This window comes from Felis catus, chromosome A2 (genome assembly GCF_018350175.1).
Source record: "Felis catus isolate Fca126 chromosome A2, F.catus_Fca126_mat1.0, whole genome shotgun sequence".
Taxonomy (NCBI): domain Eukaryota; kingdom Metazoa; phylum Chordata; class Mammalia; order Carnivora; family Felidae; genus Felis; species Felis catus.
In genome coordinates, this window is record NC_058369.1 from 148,132,741 (window position 1) to 148,152,299 (window position 19,559).

At 47.4% G+C, this 19,559-nt stretch overlaps 1 protein-coding gene across 6 annotated transcripts in view; it reads right to left on the reverse strand.

Annotated features, from left to right (window-relative positions):
- The window catches only part of PLXNA4 (plexin A4), a 594,729-nt gene that overhangs the window by 158,813 nt on the left and 416,357 nt on the right, over positions 1–19,559 (reverse strand). For all 6 annotated transcript variants that reach the window (XM_045052764.1, XM_045052766.1, XM_045052767.1 and 3 more), the window contains one exon: positions 1,990–2,121. In XM_045052764.1, coding sequence (XP_044908699.1) covers positions 1,990–2,121 — 132 coding nt within the window. The remainder of the gene's footprint in view (positions 1–1,989; positions 2,122–19,559) is intronic.

Genomic DNA, 19,559 nt, shown 5'->3' on the forward strand with positions numbered 1-19,559 from the left:
CATGTTTGTTATACATGTTACATCATTTGATTCTTGGAACACTATTGGATGTTATTATTACTTCCATACAATGGTTGACAACACTGAGTCTTACGGAGGTTAAGGAACTTACCTGAGATCATACTTAGTAAATGGTGGAGCTAAGGTTCATGCTCAGAATTTCTGACACCAAAGCCTACGCGCTTAACTATGCTATGCTACCACTGTCCACAAAGAATGTACAAACCCACTGGATACCAGTGTCGAGCCATCTGGGATTTTATTTTGATGGCAGGCTGCCCTCCATCTCTGTGAGGAGCAGTCCCAGAATGGATGAATGCCCTGGCCCCATCCATTCTTGTTTCCTTTCTTTTCTATAATCCAGAGCTCTCCGTGCACCTTATTCTCCATGCTTGGGTAGGTACTAACCACTGATTGTGCTCTCAGGGAAGCAGAATGGGAGAGGAGAAGGAGCTCAGAATCCCAACTCAGTTATCAGAGGAGGCTCCACACAGCATATATTTTCCATCTTTGGAAGTTCTCAAAGTTCTAGGTTCAGGAATCCTGGTTTTTACATTAAGGCAAGAAATCCTGAAATGCTTAATGCCTTGTAGAGGTATTGAGTCTTTTCTGAGGGACTCAAGGAAAGCTGCTTCCCATCAGCGTCTAGGGCCTCAAAGGTAGGCAGGGAGTAGGGAGTGTGGGCCCCATCGGAAAAGAGTAAGGAATGAAGGCAAAGGAGCAGCCTCATACCCCGTCCTGGCTCCTGGGGTAAAATGTTCTTCTGTGAGCCCCACACCAGACAGTTCCCAAGCCATGGCAGTCTCGATGAGGGCACCACAATGGGTCCCAGTGTGGTTGAGTGGGGAGTCCCACACCAAGAGAAGATGTCATCAAGCTCTTGGGGAGGGTGGAGCTGCTGTGGGCTGCCAAGGCATAATGCACAAGCCCTGTGGGTGGCATAATGTAGTATTCATCTCCTGCACTGTGCAGAGAGGGGACAGGCAGAACAATCCAGACTCTGTCGGCAAGGTCCTCTGGGGAGTTCAGGCCTTGCTAATGAAGATGAATAAAGAGATGGGATCTGCCCCTCATGGCTGCTGCCTTTGTCACATACATATTCATGGACTGGAGGGACAGCTCCTGGGAATGACCCATCCTACATAGAGATGAGAGAGACAAGGTATGGCAGTGCTAATCCACTCTTGAGGTGGGTGTGTCTTGCAGGGTGGAACACTCTGGGCTGTGCACTCCCGGATATACTCTTAAATACATGGAATTTTCAAGGTGATATTTATACTTCTGCCTGCTGCAGACGTATCAGTCCTTGTATAAGCTCAAGGACCCTTGAAGAACTTACATAGTACTCAGCTGAATTCCAGAAACAATCCCAGCTTTGCTACTTGCTACTCAATGTCAGTTAACAGTAATGTCTGCACCCTCTGTTCTTCCTGGCATGGCCTCATGGAATTTGCTGGAACTTCATGTTAGAGTTATAGGTATACACAGGAAGGCTCAGGACACCAGCTATATCATCTCACCTCATACACACAGACCCTGTTTTTTGAATCTCCATCCATTTGATTGTTCTATGATGCTCTCTCAACCAAGATTTTTGGACAGCAAATCCTTGCCCACCATAGACCTCCAGGGTCCAGGAAGCTGACTTTGGTAGTACATTGTACTTTGTGTAAGGAAATCTAGACAAAAAACTTGGGTACCTGTACCATGTTTCTTCAAAAGAGAGTAAATGCTGGCTCTGAATCTATACTCACCATCACTTTGAAGTTAGTGGATTTGTTCTAGACTCCCAGATATTTTGATATTTTAAATGTTTCATCCCCTGTTTCAGTGTACTCAGCCTCAGTCCCCAGGCAGCTAACCAAAAGGATACACACTGAGCCAAATAAATCAAATCCCCTCTGCAGCTGGCCTCCTATAGGTTTCTACTGAGCCACAGGCTAGCATTTAGCTGCAAGACTAATGTCTAACAGAGCCCAAGAGTCTTACCTGCCTTTCTGACATGATGTAGAGTTGCTCGTGGTCCTTGGAGAAGGCCATATCCCGGAGGACTGGGCCAGGGTCTACCACCTGCACAGTCTCATACTGGAGGGCACTGCCCCTGGGCCCATCTACCCGGATCTGTGGAGAAGAGGAAAAGGAGAGATGATATGAGTTCAGATCCTATAAGTCAAGCTACAGTCCAGAGACCCTCCCAACAGCTAAGGGAGAGGCAGTGAGCTCTGCCTCCACAGTGCCCAGAGGCCAGGCTTTGAGGAGCCTGAGTGATAGAAGCCCCCCATGGGCTTCCTGCTGGGAATGGCAAAGAGAAGGGAAGGCAGGGAGACCAAACTGGGCTCCACAAAGCATGTTACCCTCTCTGGCTACCTCTCCAGTGTTATCCTCTCTGGCTACCTCTGCCTCAGACTTAAGTCTTTGAGGCCTGGCTTGTACATCTTTGGAGAAGAGGATGGGGTTGGTATTAGGGAGTGGGAGCTGGGGATTGGGCGAATAATGGGTAACTGAAACTGCCACAGATCAGTGCCATCATGTAATAGAAAGGCAATATTATTTGCTACATTTGTGCTCAGGAAATAAATTGGGTGTAAGGATGTGGGCTGATTCTTTGAAACTGCTACCCAGCTATCATTGCCATACTGTTGAGGGGAACCAGGCAAGGAGCCAACCCCAGCAGTTTCACATTGAGTGGGCTACTTCTGGCGATTAAACCATTGGCTTATGCTTCAAGCTTTAGAGTAGATGTAGGCCCTAGAGGTTCTATTTATGTCCCCAAAGAAGGGGACATGAGTATTCCAGGAAAATGCGTATTGGGCATGAGTCATCTCCAAACTTCCGAGAACACTTAGCATAGTAGATTACCCCTGGGCCATCCACAGGACTTCCTAGAATTGCTTAGACAATGTGGAGACAACCAGGAGAGACTTTTGCCCACATCCCCCATAGTGGAGGACAAATCTAGAAAGACAGGGACTTCCCAATCCCACATGATGCTCATCCGACCCTGGGTGCTGGCCCAGGTCTCCAGCATCAGAATCGTCAAAAGTCTGGGCTCGTGGATTCAACACAATCACTGCCCAGCCCTAATAATGCTACTTACTCACCTAAGTTGGGACCAAGGGAACATGGGAAGGGGAGGGGAACAGTGGAGGGAGACAGGGAGAGGCAGTAGCTATGGGGTCACCAAACTTGATTAGATACCATTTGTATATGACTCTGTAAGGTACCCGCAATGTAATTTTAGAGATTTCAATAACAAAACTAAAGAACAATTATATTCCATATATTCCCATAATGTCCTCTTACTTTTAATTTTTAACCTTTCATGAGATCAAGGAGAAGAGAAGTTATTCAGAGGAACCAAATTACAGAAGGGAAAAACCACAGCAATGTCAGCTGATGACATCAATTCATCTGAAAGTCTGCTGCTTCTCGTTTCTTTTGAATTCACTGAATTTTGACACTAGGTTATTTTGTGATTTATGTGTTTGATTTTAGGTTCGTTCCAGGCTCTGTTTGTTTGCTTTCCTCTTAAGCACTATTTTTAAGCCCTTCCTACACATCAGGCACTGAGAAATGGTTTTGCACATAATTCCTTATTGGTGTAATCCTCTCAATCCTGTGGGCTTAGTGGTCATTTGTCCTGACTTGCATGGCCCCTCTAGCATCCATTCCACCCTCTCTCACCTTTGGGGCAAGATTGGACCCACCCCCTGCTTCCTGGGGGTGCTCCCTGATGGGCACAAGCAAATCAGTTTAATCTCATTCTGTTGCCACAGTGATTGAAAGAAAACGGCCCAAGCCAATCAACATGTGCACTCAGAGCAAAGCAGGGCAAGACAGTGTTTTGTGATCAGAGAACAGAGAATTTCTCCTCATCCTCAAAAGGGTCAAAGAAACAGCTAGCTCCCAGAACTGTGGGCAGCCGTCTTGTAATAAAGGGAGGAGTTGAAACCAGGGAAGGTACAGAGATGGGAAAAAATTGGTCTTTGGTGACATCCCCGAGGCACAAAATGACCCCAAAGCCTGCCCTATGTCAGGACTTTCTAGTTACTCAAGTTATTTCCTTATCGTTAAAGGAACAAAAGGGCTTTCTGCAACGTCGAAAGTCCTACGTGATATACGGATATAAGAGATGAGGAAAATGAGGCAGAGGTACATGAAACAATTAGCCTGAGATCTAAAATCTGGAGACAGAATGAGAATCCAGTTCCACTCTGAAGTCCATGCTTTTCCTATCATCGATTACATGAGACCTTGTTCCTTGATGGCTCTCATGTTTACTCCCTGGGGGGTGCCACCCAAATAAAGGCAGGGCGCTGAGGTCAGCGTCTGTCTCTGGTCTACACAATTCCAGCGGTTTTCACTAGTCGTTCCTAATTTTGATGCTGAAATACTTGAGCTTGACAAATATTTATTTTAAAAATGGAGAAATAAATCAATGAAGTTAAACCTCCTCTTTGCAGATTTCCCATTAAGTTCATGAGAACAAAAATAAAACCAAAACTGATAAAGGAGTTAAAGAAAATACTTTTAGCTCTGAAAATCAAAATGCCTCAGATTCCAATAGCCCTCCTGCTTCTGTACCCACCCCCACACCACCAGATGTCCATCCTGGCCAGGTCTTTCCTTAATCTGAATGCAATGAGAGTTCATGCAAAACCAATTGGGATTACCACCCAAGTCTGACCGCGTGGCGATGGCCTTGGCCCCCAGCCCAGCCAGGCTTCATCCCCAGCTGTGAGTCAACTCTGGTGCAGCAGCACAAGAATGACAAGAGTGATACTGAGCACCCTGGCTTGTCTCCAGCCCCCTCAGGCTGCCGGCAGGAGTAGGCTCCCCTAGGGAATGCTGCTAGATATGAGTCCCATCCAGTGCCCATGGTCTAATCCCCAAGGGAAATTGGATTCAGTGTCTGATCAATCTTCTTTATCATTGGTCCCCCACTCCCTGCTCTTTAGAGCAAGGTGACAGTCTGGATATAGGTAGACATCAGAGGAAGCCAGGTGAGCTGGGGCAGGGACAGAGGGGGTGGACCAGGGAGCACCTAGGGCAAGTTTTCATGAGCCTTCCCCAGGGAGGGAGGATGGGGTTATGATACCCCCTTCCACACTCCACCTGGGTGGGAAATCAGTAATTGGAAAGGCAGGGCTCCCTCTCATACACCTCCCCAGTCCACTACTTATCTCAGAAAACAGAAAGGAAAGCATTCGTTCATCTCCCTGCTGAAAGAATCTCACACAGATCTTGGATAAAAGGAGTTTGTGGTAGGATTTGCTGAGTGATGGACAATCATAAAATTGAGGTAGGATGACCCAGTTGTGGGCTCCCTTGGTCTCCCACAAACAATAGCAACAAGAACTGCTAATAACTGGGTGGCTAGTGTGTGCCAGGGCTCATGCCAGCCTTTCTACATATATTAGCTTCTCATTTAAACCACAGAACTCTGTGCATTGATACTGTCCCAATTACAGGTGAGGTACAGAGAGGTTTAGCAAGTTGTTCATGGTCACACATCTAGCGAACAGCATGGCCTTGACCCATACCAAGGTCTGACTGATTCTGTCCGTGCCTCCTTGTGTTTACATACCACACCAGTGCATGTTGAACCAGGTTCTTTCAGCTATATAAACCTGCATCCCTTCAAGAAATGAAAGCAGTTGGTATTAAACAAACAGCACCCTTAGAGTGCTGGAGAAACCATCTCTGTATCCACTACAGTTCTTTTGGGAGCGAATCATGCACATGAGTGAAGAAGACGCTGTCATGAATTTTCAAATAATGATCCTTTACATTTGTGTTTTATACCTTGCACAGCATTCTTAAATAACATTGTCTCACTGGATGGTTGTAAGATTTTTATGATGCTGACCACTAGCATAATAATCCTCATTTTATTGATGAAGAAACTGAGGTTGGAGCTGTCTTATGCATTGCCCAAAGTTCAGTGATAAAACCAGTGACAGTTGGGTCTAGAACTCAGGTCTCCTGATTCCTAGCTCAGTGCTTGCCTCTTAGCGATTTAGATTTTTCCAAAAGCCTTTGACAAGGTTCCACATGAAAAGGTATTTAAAAATAATGAGTCTCTGTGGGACTTTGGGCAGTTTGACCAAGGAGAGAGAAGTGACTTAGAGACAGAAAAAAGACCCGTTTCTGCATGGAGAAGTAGGCACTGGGGGACTTTTCAAGCACTGGTGTTATGACTTGTTTTATTTAATATTTTGTATAAGTGGTCTCAAGGAGGGAGCAGGAAACTAGGGAGATGATTCTAAGCCCTTTGGGATAGCAAGAAGGCCAATGATGGAGAGCGACTACAGAAAGATGGGGCATCCTCAGCAAAGTCTGGGGAGGGGAGCTGCACATGTGCAAAAGGCCTGGGATTGCGTGTCTCATGGGCACAGAGACTCAGCATTGTAGCCCCCACCCAGCACAGCACCCAGGACATGGCTGGTACTAACAAGTAGTTCCTGATGAGTGTCAGCGAGAGCGTGGAGAAAGAATACTCTTGCTCGTTGTTGATGAAAATGTAGATTGGGCGGGGCCCTGGATGGTTTAGTCAGTGGTTGAGCATCCAATTCTTGATTTCATTTCAGGTCATGATCTCATGGTTCATGAAATCCAGCTCTGTGCTAACAGTGTGGAGCCAGGTTGGGATTCTCTCTCCCTATCTCTGCCCCTCCCTGATGCATTCTCTCTTTCTCAAAAATAAATAAATAAACACTTAAAAATGTAAATTGGTGCAGTCACTATGGAAAACAGTATGAGGGTCCTCAAAAATAAAAAATAGAACTACTTTATAATCAAGCAGTCCTACTCCTGGGTATTTATCCAAAGGAAACAAAATCAGTATCTTAAAGAGATAACTGCACTCCTATGCTCAATGTAGCATTATTTACAATAGCCAAGATGTGAGAACAATCTAAATATCCATAGATGGATGAAAGGATAAGGAAAGATCATATGCATCTATATCTATATCTACACACACATATACACACACATATACACATATACATATGCATATACATATATATTTGCTATATATGTATATATATGTGTATATATTATCATATTATATATATATGTATATGTACATATATGTAAAGCCTTAAAAAAGAAAGAAAATCCTGCCATTTGCAGTAAGATGGATGAACCTGGAGAACATTATGCTATATGAAATATGTCAGACACAAAAAGACAAATACCGCATGATCTCATTTCCATGTGGAATTTAAAATAGTCAAACTCATAGAAGCAAAGACTGGAATGGAATGGCAGTTGCCAGGGGACTGGGGGTTGGGGAAGATGGGGAGATCTTGGTCAAGTGGCACAATGTTTCAGTTATAAGATGAATAAGTTCTGAAAATCTAATACAGCAATTGACTATAGTTAATAACACTGAATTGTATATTTGAAATTTGCTAAGAAGGTAGATCTTAAGTGTTCTGATCACACACACACACACACACACACACACACACACAAGGACACAGTAACTATGTGAAACGATAGATATGTTAATTAACTTGATTGTGCCAAGTATTTCACAATACATCCGTATATCAAGTTGTATATCTTAAATACATACAACTTGTATTTGGTAATTATAAAAGATGGGAAAAAAATAAGTAGTTACTACATAAATGATTAACTCCCTATGGGAAAAACAAGCTACATTCTACCAATGGGACCGTGGACTGATCAGAATGAGACCAAGGAATACTCAAAGTGAGAGGCAGGACCAAGAAAGGAGAGCTTAGTGTCATCATTCACTGTTCTAGATCCTCTGTGACAGTCCAATGGCCAGCAACATTCAAGGAGCATTCAAATAGGATTTCAGGGGAAAACAGACAAACAGAAGCCATTCTCCTGGCCAAGTTCACTTGAATACAGAATATCACGTCCATTTCACTCCTGATGAGGTAGAAACATAATCCAGATGCCTGCGAGAACAGCCTTGGAAAGATGCCTCAGGCCACAAAGACATAGCTGAGATCAAAGGAGATGTGTTGGCCAGTGGCTGTGGTTCAGTCAGCAATTCAAGGGCCACCTGAAGTTTGTGAGGTGACAGCTAAGAACAAACAGGATTTATTATTGTACACATCAGGACAAATAAGATTTATTATTTTACACAACGCAGATGATACTTGTGGATCACCTAAGCAGTGAGAAAGTAGATTTTTTTTTTTTAAGGTACAAAATGTAAAGACGCTGCTAATGTAAATTTGGGTGTTTAGAAGATGTTATTCTTTGAGGCTAACACCGAAGAGAAAATCACATCCTAACCCTACACGTCCCTTGACAGAGCGACATTCCACATTCATTCATCATCATCCAAAGTGCCTTTATGGAATGCCACTGTGTTCTAGGTTCTGAGCTAGCGTTTGGAGAAGAAAGGGGTGTCTTCGTCCTGCCCTCCAGGAGGCCTCCTGAAGTGCTCAGCTATCACACAAATAAGGCCAAGTGGCAAATGCTACAACAGAGGGTGTTCATAGGCCTCTGTTCCTTCTTCCCAGGAGACCTAGCCACTGACTAGAGTGTAACCAGGAATTATCAGCCCAGCCCCAAGAGAGGCTCAAGGGAGCATGTGGGCTACCAACATGGCACCCCCAACTCTCGAAAGTTTGACTAATAAAACACATAGTGGGTAATACCAGATTTATTTAAAAGCCACCCTAGGAGACAAAGTCTCGTAGGTCCATAGGAAGATTGACCTGGAGTAGCACAATTAGTGGTACTAACAGATTTTATAAAGATATATCCATGTTGGCCAAGGGAAGTCAGAGTAAAAATACGAAAAAGGGGGTCGGAGGGGGAAAATGTGGTTGTCTTCACACAGCACTGTCCTGAGGAGGCTGAGTGTGTAAGTGTGTTCTCTGTGGTAGGGTGTGGTGTCCCTTCAGGTCTCACCAAAGACCCAACAGAACGTTCTTCTGACCAGTGCTGCCCCAAAGAAATATAATGCCAGTCATAAGTGTGGGTCACATGAGCGATTTTAAATTTTCTACTAGTGGGTACATTAAAAAAGAAACGGGTAGGGGCATCTGGGTGGCTCAGTCAGTTGAGCATCAGACTCTTGATTTGGGTTCAGGTCATGATCTCACAGTCCATGGGTTTGATCCCTGCATTGGACTCTGTGCTGACAAGCATAGAACCTGCTTGGGATTCTCTTTCTGCCTCTCTCTCTGCCTCTCCCTGCTCTCTCTCTGAAAAGTACATAAACATAAAAAAAAGAAACAGGTAAAATTAATTAATGAATTATAATTAGTTTTAATAATCTACTTTATCTGACCCAATGTGCCCCAAATATTATTATTTTCACGTGTATACAGTATAAAAAATTGTAAGTGAAAAATTGACATTTGTTTCCTTGTGCTAAATCTTTGAAAACCTGATGTGTATATATTTTATACTTACAAGCAAACCTTAGAATGGACCAGCCATATTTCAGGTACTTTATAGCTACATGTGACCAGTGACTATCATATTGGATGGCACACCTCTAGATTACTGTCACCCCTGTGTTCTGATCTACACTCTCCAAGCAGTGTTGTTAATAATTTGGCTGCTGACCATCCTTCTGGAGGTGCCTTCAGTTGAGATCTTGCTCACTTCCTTCCCCTGCTACAATGCCCTTGTGTCTCCCGAGACCTTCAATTTATAGCAAGATGCATGTGCCTAACTGTCTTCGCTTTTCTGGAGCTCACGAGTTGTAAGCTCCAACGAACTGTGTGGGCCCCATCAGCCCAAGCAAGTTACAACATGCAGCCGTGGGTGCTCGGTTCTGGTCCAGTCTAGCGCTCAGCAAGCTCGTTTGATACAGCCATGCCTCTTCCCACATTCAGGCAACAGGTGCTCTGGGCACACCTCTTGCATGTCAGGAACCCCCTGTACCCTGGGTGACGGTCAAAACATTTAAGAACTGCTGAGGGAAAACCAAGCAGTCAGAAGACATGCTTGCAGGGGCAGGATCTCAGAAGCTCCCAGCTGCACCAGGCAATACTGTTGGGGGCAAAGGGCGGTTGAGATGGTGTGGGCGCTCAGGGTCCTGGGGGCACAGCTAGCTATCAATCACAGGGAAGACTTTCAATATTTAACAACTGTGGGTTATTCACAATAGCCAAACATTCGAGTAATCGCAATGTCTGTTGACAACTGAATAAAGAAAATGTGATCTATATATCACATAGATACAGTGTGTATGTATTATATATATAATATACACATACATACATACACATGATGGATACATACATATACACATACATACATGCATATCCTGCCATTTGTAACAACATAGAGAAACCTGGAGGGCATCATGCTAAGTGAGATAAGCCAGATACAGAAAGAGAAATATTTCGCGATCATCTCACTTATATGTGGAATCTAAAATAGTCAAACTCAGAAGCAGAGAGTAGAGGGGTGGTTGCCAGAGGCTGGGGAGCAGGTGAATGGGGAGATGTTGGTCAAGGAATACAAAGTTTCAGTTATACAGGATGAATAAACTCTAAAGATCTAATATGCAGCAATGGGACCATAGGGTATACTTGAAATTTGCCAGGTGTTTTCCTCACACACCATACACACAAAGAAAGAAAGGGCAACTGTGTGAGGTGATAGATATAGTAATTAGCTCAATTGTACCCACTATTTCACAATGTATGTATATATATCACAACGTCAAGCCATACACTTTAGATGTATACAATTTTCATTTGTCAAATATTCTTCAATAAAGATGAGAGAAGCAACGATGGGTGGGGCCACACTAGGACCAAATGATTGAACACCGGTCCTGCCTGGACCACACAGGAACCTCCATCACAGCGTCTAGGACGCCCTGCACCGTCCCTTCCGTGTGGCCGACCAGGGACAGGCCCACACAGCCGGAAAGCATGCACGGGCACACCTACTCTAGGTGCACAGGCGTCCCCAGCCTGCCCTTCCCGCTCTATCTGCAGCCCAGGGATATTCCTAGGCGAGGCCCTCTTTCCCTCCAGCCCTTCTGCCAGTCCGCTGCCACCTCTCTTCCTCCCTGGCACGGTGAGTGTCTGCATTGCCAGGCAGAGCGCTATTAAAACATCAGCAGGGTGGCCTCTGCAAAGGTCAGCCATCCGGGGAGCTCCTGGCAGCTGCTTGTTTGTTTATTGGAACATTATCTGGGCCGGGCTGTTTATTTACATCCATTGAAGGATTGAACAATAAATACCGTCTCCCAGTAGCAGGCAGATGCTTGCACTAGACCGTTCTGGCTGCCTTCTTGCTTGGAATAATCTCCCTAATGAGCAAACAGTGCTATTCGTCTTTAAAGATGCAGGCCACCCCCTGGATCCCCTCTTTCCATTCTCACTTGCCCTAAACTTCCTGGTCAAGGTCTATACTGCCAGATTTCCGGGCTGGGCCCAGCTCCAAGAAGGAGAGGGTGGGGTCTCCTCTGGCAGGCCTGCAATTGGAACTGGAACTAGAGAGGTGGGGTTGGGGCTGAGGAAAGCTTAGGACAGCCGTCCCCAGGACACTGAATTTCCACCTAGACGCTCAGACCTAAACACGAAGGTAAGTGGGAAACCCAGTGATGTGGGTGGCCGCATGGCCAGGCCTCCTTCACAGACTTAGTGGGGCAGGGCTTATAGAGAGGTACGCCCCACATTCAGGCAATGCCAGAGCCGGAGTTAGGCCTGTGTCCCTTTCAGGCAAGTCTCCGAAGTACCCAGGATCTCAAGGGACTCCTGTACAAGTACCCATAGAGGAGTCAGTTTGCAAAATGGAGCCTGTGTCGGGGCAGGCGGGCTGTAAACCAGAGGGGGCAGGTGGCGTGGCCAAGGAAGAGGTGAGGGATTCAGGCTCTGCTCCCCTCAAGAGCCTAAAGCACACAGCTTTGGCTCTTGTAGGTGTCCTGGCTCCCTGTGCTGGCCTCGACCTGTCTCCCACTGAGGCAGAAACAGCAGGAAGAACACTTAGTGGGGAATAAGTGACCAGGATCCACTTTCCTGGGACACTGAAGGGCCACGGTGTCTCTCAGGAGGAAAACAACGAGCCTTTTGGATCTTATTCATACAGTTAATTCAGTTGGCCCCCCAAAGCTCCGAGTGATGTCACCTGGTCACTGTCACTCGGCATTTTGCCACACAGGCTGAGGAGCCCTAGAGTGCCAGCATCAGGCACAGTAAGCATTCCTTTGTTGAATGAATGAATGAATGAATGAATGATGGAATGAATGAATGGATGACTTGAGAAACTAACTCTGGGTCTCAATTGCTACAGTTGCAACCATTGGGCATACACCCACACTCCAACACACACATGATCTCTCTGTCTCCCGTCTCAACTCCCACACAGCCTCGAGAACTTCCCCTTTATAAGTGTACGACAAAGGGACGGAAGGCAGGTGATTCAGCCCCTGCATGGATGGGGAGGGCCTGGGAAGGGTGTGTGGGGCCTGCAGGAAGACAGACACCCACATCAGGTCTAAGCATCACGGTGACTTGCTGGTTGCAGGGGTAAAGCTGTCCAGGGGTAAAGCTGGAAAGGGGCCCCTACCATGTCTCCCTGTGCCCATGGAAGAGCTCCCTGGCTTGTAGGGCGGTGAACACCGTGACCTCCAGATTCCAGCCACACTCAAGGGCCGTAAGTCTACCCTCTGCCAAGGGCAGCTCCCTCGGGACCCAGGCACTCACTGTCAATATTCCTCTGGCCCCAAACCCGGGCCACCTGCAGACAGAACTTGACTCCTAACATCCCGGGGCCCCCAGGGCTCTCACTCTAAAACCTCCCCCTCCCTCTCTGGAGCTTCCACCCCCTTTCCCGGATTCACTTTTCTTTTTCCCACGGCACTTGCGAGCTTCTCGCCTACTCTGAGACTTCCTCATCTATTGCGTTATCATTGGTCTCCCTTGCTAGAATGTAAACTCCAAAAAGGAAAGGTCTTTATCTTTTGTGGTTGGTGGACTCATCCCAAACCCTTGAGCCCCACCACGTAGTAGGCGCTCGATAAATTCTGGTTGAATAAATGAATGGATGGAAATGCTCCGACTACTCATCAACACCTCAAGTTGTCCTCACCATGCAGAGCTCCCTTATTGTACAGCAAGGAACCCAGACAGGCGGGGGTGTTCCCACTGGGAGATTCAGCCATGGGAGAGAAGCCGGAGCTGTGCAGCCCAGACCCCAGCGGGCCGGCAGTGCCCTGGCTCGCCACAGAGTGGACTCTTGCTGTAGCCACCCTCCTGCCTCCATTCCCAGGGCTCGGAATGTGGGCTTAGACCCTGCTTCCGTGTTCACACAGCTTCAGCTGCCCCAGAAGAGTACAATGAGGGCGCTTTGGTTTGATTTCCTGATTCCAGCCAGGAGGAAAAGGATGTAAAGGGAACTGCAGGAGTGTAAACAGTAATTAATTAGGCCCCGTGCGTGCGTGAATCCTGTGCCGTGTTATCGAACGCTGTCGGGAAAATGGGTCCCTTTGGGTCTGTCAACACACACTCCTGAAACTGAATGATGATTTCTAGGCTGCCATTAGGACGTGTTGCCTTGCATTGCCCCAAACAGAGAAAATTGGGAACAGTGGCCTCCGTCCCTCCCCCGACCTGTTTGGGTGCTGACACAAAGAACAAGTCTAGGAGAGAGGGAATAAAAAGGAAGGTCAGCAGGGCGGATATCAAGGAAGTGCCAGAAAAAGGCTCAAACCAGCACATCTCAAATGTAAAATATTTAAAACCAGCCTCTCTTGCTGCACCCCTCCAGAGACCCACTCTTCCAAAGAGCATGGGGCAAGTTACAGGTTTGAAGCCTGGGTGGGTCATGCAGAGTGTAACCCCAGAGTCACCACTCGTTTGAGTAGCCTGTACCCTAAAGCCTGGTTGGCCACTTCCCGCATGCCTCTGGCCACAAAGGAGCCTGGACAGACCGCACCCACTCCTGGAAAAACAGGATGAATAGAGAGTTGATTCACCGTCTGCCACGAGCCACGCCATGTGCTTTACACACATCGGCAGGTGCACCGTGGTCTCATCCACATTACAAAAGACCCGAGTCCTCTGGCTCCTGAGATGGGACTGCAGGCAGAAGAGCATGGGGTAAGCCCAGGAGCAGACAACGGGAACCCCACCTCTGCCACTCAGGTACTCTGTGGCCGTAGATAAATCTGCCAAACTTTGAGTATCACTTCCCTCAGATGTCAAACAGATATCGTTATTCGTATTGTGGGAGTCTGATCATGTCGCAAGTGTGTAGAACACTTAGCACAGAGAAAGGGGTAACAGTTAAGTTTCCATAAAAGTTAGCCATGATCACTATGGAGGCAAGTCAAATGAATTGATCCCGTGACTCCCACTCATCCCCAGTGGGAGTAGCGATCGTGTGCGCTGTAGAGAGATCAGATGTGGCCCACAGATCAGACTCCAGCATCCGACAAGGTCACCTAGGCGCTAGAAAGAGAAGGGGACCTATGGCTCCACTCTGGGCCACCTGAGGCAGATGAGAAAGGAGGCATTGCTGGACAGAAGATAGGAAACTGGGTGGAGAAGGGTCTGTGCACATAGATGGAATGTTCAGACAGGCATTCTGCCAACATGGAGGCACACACCTTCACATGGCTGTCCTGAAGCTGGGGGATTGTCCAGGAAACCCTGAGCCTGTCTCCACTTTGGTGTGATTCAGAAAGCCAGCGACTTTATGGAGAAAGAAGAAAGCAGCTTCATGCCTATGGTTTGGGCAAGCCACAGGAGGGGAAGTGGAGTACCACAGCCTGGCCTCACAGACAGGAGAGGCATCTCTGAGGACCCATCGCAGGCAGGAGGCAGAGTCAGAGCTGGCAGGATGCTGAGAAGCATCCAGTTTCCCAGAGATGAAGCCATGCCGCATACAGTGTCAGGGACAGAGTCCTGGACCCAGAATCAGTGCTCTTGATTCTTCATCCACACTCCCCTCCTGCCTCTTTTATGAGAGACAAATCACTCTTCACCCTGTCCTCCCACACAGTCTCTGAGCTCCATGTGTCCCCTGCCAAGTAGGGGCCATCCCCTCTCTTCTGCACTCCCCCAACGGTTGCAGTCACAAAGGGGTTAATGCACAGAGGTGCATCATGACAGCAAGAGGCTGGTGTGCAGTCAGCAATTCTCTCCTGCTGGAAACCTAGCTCCTCTGGAGTGGGACCCAGCAGGTGCTCCACGCAGCTGTGCTGGAACGAGAAGAAACCCCTGTCCAGCTGGAGCACCCAGGGAGAACGGAAGTAGAGCGGAGCCTGGAGATGGATGGACTCTTGCATGAGCTGTGGCAGGGCCTCCAGGATCTTCAGGGGTCCTAACCAGCTGGCTCCTGGCTCGGAGGACAGAAGCTTCCAGCACAGGGCCTGGCACAGAGTAGAGACTCAAGAATCAAGTGGTGGCTGAGTGAAGGCTGTAGGCTTTGTCCAGTTGTCTCCCAGCTCGGAGGCAGCCCCCCACCCTTCGGGTCTCCTAGTTATTTTTCTCATCCTTAGCCAGCCATTTCCGTCTTCAGACCATCCTCTATATTCTGCCATGGGCACCCTAGAGCAGAGCCCAGGTCTGTGCCCCAGGCCTCCCCCATACCCCTCGCTCACTCCAGGGACCACCCCGTCCATCCTCCTCCTCACCCAGCAACCACGTGGCACTGCCCAGGCAAAGCAGGTGTAGGTGCAGCATCCCCTCACTCCTCAGTACAGCCTTGAGCCTCCTGCCAGGCAGGTTCCCTCCAGGAACGGGATCAGTCCACTCACACTCCTGTTCACACCATTTCCCTCACCTGCTTTCTTCCTCCGGTTTCCTCCCTGCTGCCTTTCAACCACCCCAGGTGCCCCTTGGAACCTGGCGCGAGACACTCGGCCAAAAAGCTCTCTCATTAATGCCCGCCCCGCTCTGATTGTCTCGTGTCACGTCACCCAAGGTGCCCGTGCAGCCACTGAAGCTGCCTTGTGCCTCGCCCACGTGGAAGTCTCTCCCGATTTGCTCCCACGCTTCCAGGATGTTGGCTTTAGCCACAAGAGTCGGCACCTTGAGGGCAGGTCTGCGGCATCGGGCTTACGCACGCGGCTGCGTAGCCAGCCGGGCCAGCCTCCTGATTCTGCCTCTTATTAACGTTTGTGACGTCAGGCAGAACTTGAGGATTGAGTTAGTGTCCTCATCTGAAAGATTGGGCTCAGAATTCCAAGCTCAAGGCTGCCGCCAGGACTTCATCAGGCGGATTGTGAAGTGCTCTGACTCAAGTGTCCAGTACATAGAAAGTAGTCTAGGCAGCATGGAGTTGTGCACGGTCCGTTAGGAGGCAGATGAAGATGATGCTAATGCAGCAGAGCACAGACCTCTAGAAAGGACCCCAAGAGCTTTGTGAACACCAGAGTTGCTTAATAGAAGTTTGGCAAATTAACAAAAGGACGCATGAGTTCTATTCACAATGGAAAAAAGATCCAGCGCCCCAGCTCCTCAGAGACTCTCCCAAGCGTACATCTCTTTGATGTCCTGCCCTTACAAGGACCATCAGTGCCGTTTCTAATGCTAAGGGCGGTGGCAGCAGCCAGCCCTCTCTGGTTCCCACTTGTCAGACTGTTCAGAGCTGTCTGCATGAAGCCACGGGACTGCAGCTTAGCCCCTAGGCACAGTTTGGCAATTTCCTTGACAAATAAATAACCCAGGGAGCGTCAGACAAGTGCTTATCACCTCGACATCTGCTCTCTCTGATGAGCTCTGCACTGGGTTCTTTCCCTGCAGCCTCATCAAGCTGTTGGGGCATCAGCCCTTTCGAGGGGCACCATCCAAGGACACCTGTGTGTATTTTTGTGAGGCTGGGAACAGCCTATGTTTACTAGTGCAAAGTACCAAGGTGCTGGTTTCCCAGAAGGTGAACACAATTCCTCAGTCAAGGATGGGGCATCAGCCGCTCACCATGCAGACCACATGGCACCCCCCTACCCCCCACCTCGGGAAGGACCTTGGTCACAGTGACACCATCTGGCTTCTGGCTGAATGGCTAAGGGTTCCTTTCAAATGTCAGTAAACTTACAAAGTCCTGAACTAGGCAGAGAGTCAAATTTTGCTCACTCGGGATCTATACCAAAATTTTGAAGTAACCCCAGCTCCTGGGTTATCTAGGAATTTTTTTTTGTATGGACAAAATAAGGGTCAGAAGTAAGTGTGGGATACATTTGGTGTTTACTCAAGACCCAGCTCAGCTTTGCTCTCTCCAAAAATTTCCCCCACTGTCTCCCAGGATAGACTTGATATCTCCTGCAGGTACCTTAGAAGCACTTACCCGCGTGCCTTGATCAGGGCACTTGTGACACATCACAACACGGGGTCTTGTGTGTGTCCCCGTCTTTCTACTTGCCTGTGTGCTTCTTGAGAGCAGGGCTGTGTGTTACTCATCTAACCCAAGGTCACAAAGCCAGGGAGTAGAGCCCTATACTGGAGTTTAAGTTTGCTTAACTGACAAAAAAGTAGGTATTGTCGTGCACCATAGTGACAGGGTTCATTATTGTCCAGCAAAAACTATCTGGATCTTTTCTGAGGAAAGGACTTTGCTCAGTACTGTCTCACTGATCACCAAGTGTTACTTATTTCGCCCTGTCTCTATTCCCACACATCTCCCCTGCAGCCACTGCCCACATTTTCTTTTCTTTTCTTTTCCTTCCTTTCTTTCTTTCTTTCTTTCTTTCTTTCTTTCTTTCTTTCTTTCTAGCAGCTACTCTGAGAAAGAAACACTTGGAACTATTTCAAATGAGAACCCAGGAATTCATGAGGCCTGGGTGAGGCATGTGAATGGTTTGCAGTCAGAAAATCCGCTCCCAAAGACACTGTGGGGAACAGCCTTCCTGGGGCTTAGAATTCTGGAGTGGAGAAGGGCGTCCCTGTCCGGGGATGACATCACCAGACAGCGCTGGAATTCACAGATGCAGAAAGCTGAGGGGCCCCAGGGCCAGGGGGAGTTTGGCTGTGATTATCACAAAGGGTCTTTTGACCACCCTTCATCCTAGGAAAACCACAGAGACTCTGCTTTAAGCCGCCCCCACCCTCCGCTGAGGGGCCTAAAGACACTCTCCTCGAGTCAGATGGGTGAACTTTGATCCCAGTGAGGGAGAGTCTGGAAAAAGCATGAGGTATCAGAGCTGAAGGGTCTTGAAGAAAAAAGAAAAACAGTGCCTATACGGGATACTCATTCTGCCAGAAGCTTGTGGAGTTAATTGCAGAGAAATGCATTTTAAAATAAGATATTGGAAAACCATCCTCTCCGTCACTGGCCACAGTTATTACAATTATTTATACAGCATCACCAAGGCCCATGTTTCACAGCAATTAAACTATTGATCTCACAACTCTGAGGCGCTGCGCAAAACCCACAGCAACCATCCTTGCTCTTGTGGGAACCGTCTCTCCTCATGCTCAGATGTGGAAACCTAGACCTAGTGGGAGGTAACCACTAGAGCAGGAAAGCCACTGGTTGGAATATTAGCATTAAGAATCAATATGTTAGTATAATATATTAATGTTACAGTAACGTATTAATAATATTATGTTCCTTTCTTTATTTGGCCAACACTTACTCTGTCAGGACGTTGCTTTCCAGGCTTGGCCAAGAAATTATGCAGTGAGTAAGCACATGGGTTCCCCAGGCCATTAACGTGGGCTCCAAACCCAGCTCTGCCATGACCTAGCTATGAGACTCCTGGGAAATGAGTCAACTTCTCCAACCCCTAGTGTCCTCATTCGTAAAATACGAGGAATAACTGCACCGACCACATTTGGCTGACAGGAAGAATTAACGAGTCAGTAGATGAAAAGCATTTAGCACACCGTCATCATCATTGCTCATCTAAATTTTTCAGTTATTATCACAGGAGGTCCATAGGGTACTCCAAGACCCTTCTCTTGTCACTCATGTTTCATGGTTGCATCACGGGTAAGGGAGAGAGGCTTGGTCTCCTGTCCATATTGACACTGAGATTCATAATAGGATGAGTAACACTCATTCTTTTTTGATGGTCTGAAGGTGGAGCTGGCCTCCTGAATATGGGTGGGGATGGTCCTTGAACTCCATGCACCCCCTCTGCCTATCACATTCCACTCCAGGAATATGCCCTTGTATCCCTATCATTTTTCTTCAAGTCCAGAGTCACTATTAAGTTAATAATGGTTACTCAAAGTCTTATGGATGAAATTAGTTGAAGTATTATTTAATGTATTCTGAAGATATCTTAAGGGATCAAATGTGATGAATGGTGGCAGTCTGGGATCATACAGAAATAACTCTCCTTTACAAGCCTTTTTTGCTGTAGGAAACTGCGTGTTCCTGGAACATAGGTTTTATATTAGGTGGTGTGAATGGGAGAGACCAGAAATGGAGTGACAGTAAAAGACTGTGGCCTAGCCTCCAGGCAGTGGGAATTGAGGAAAAGAAGGAAGGTAGAAGGTGATGGAGCTTGAAGATCAGTGACAACTCTGAATTGTCATGTCTGGATGACCAAGGGACTGATGGGACCAAGGGCAAGTTGGGTTGGAGAACTGGTGTGGGTAGCAAGATGAAAGGGAGTCTGAGATCTGCTGAATGTGAGATAATGA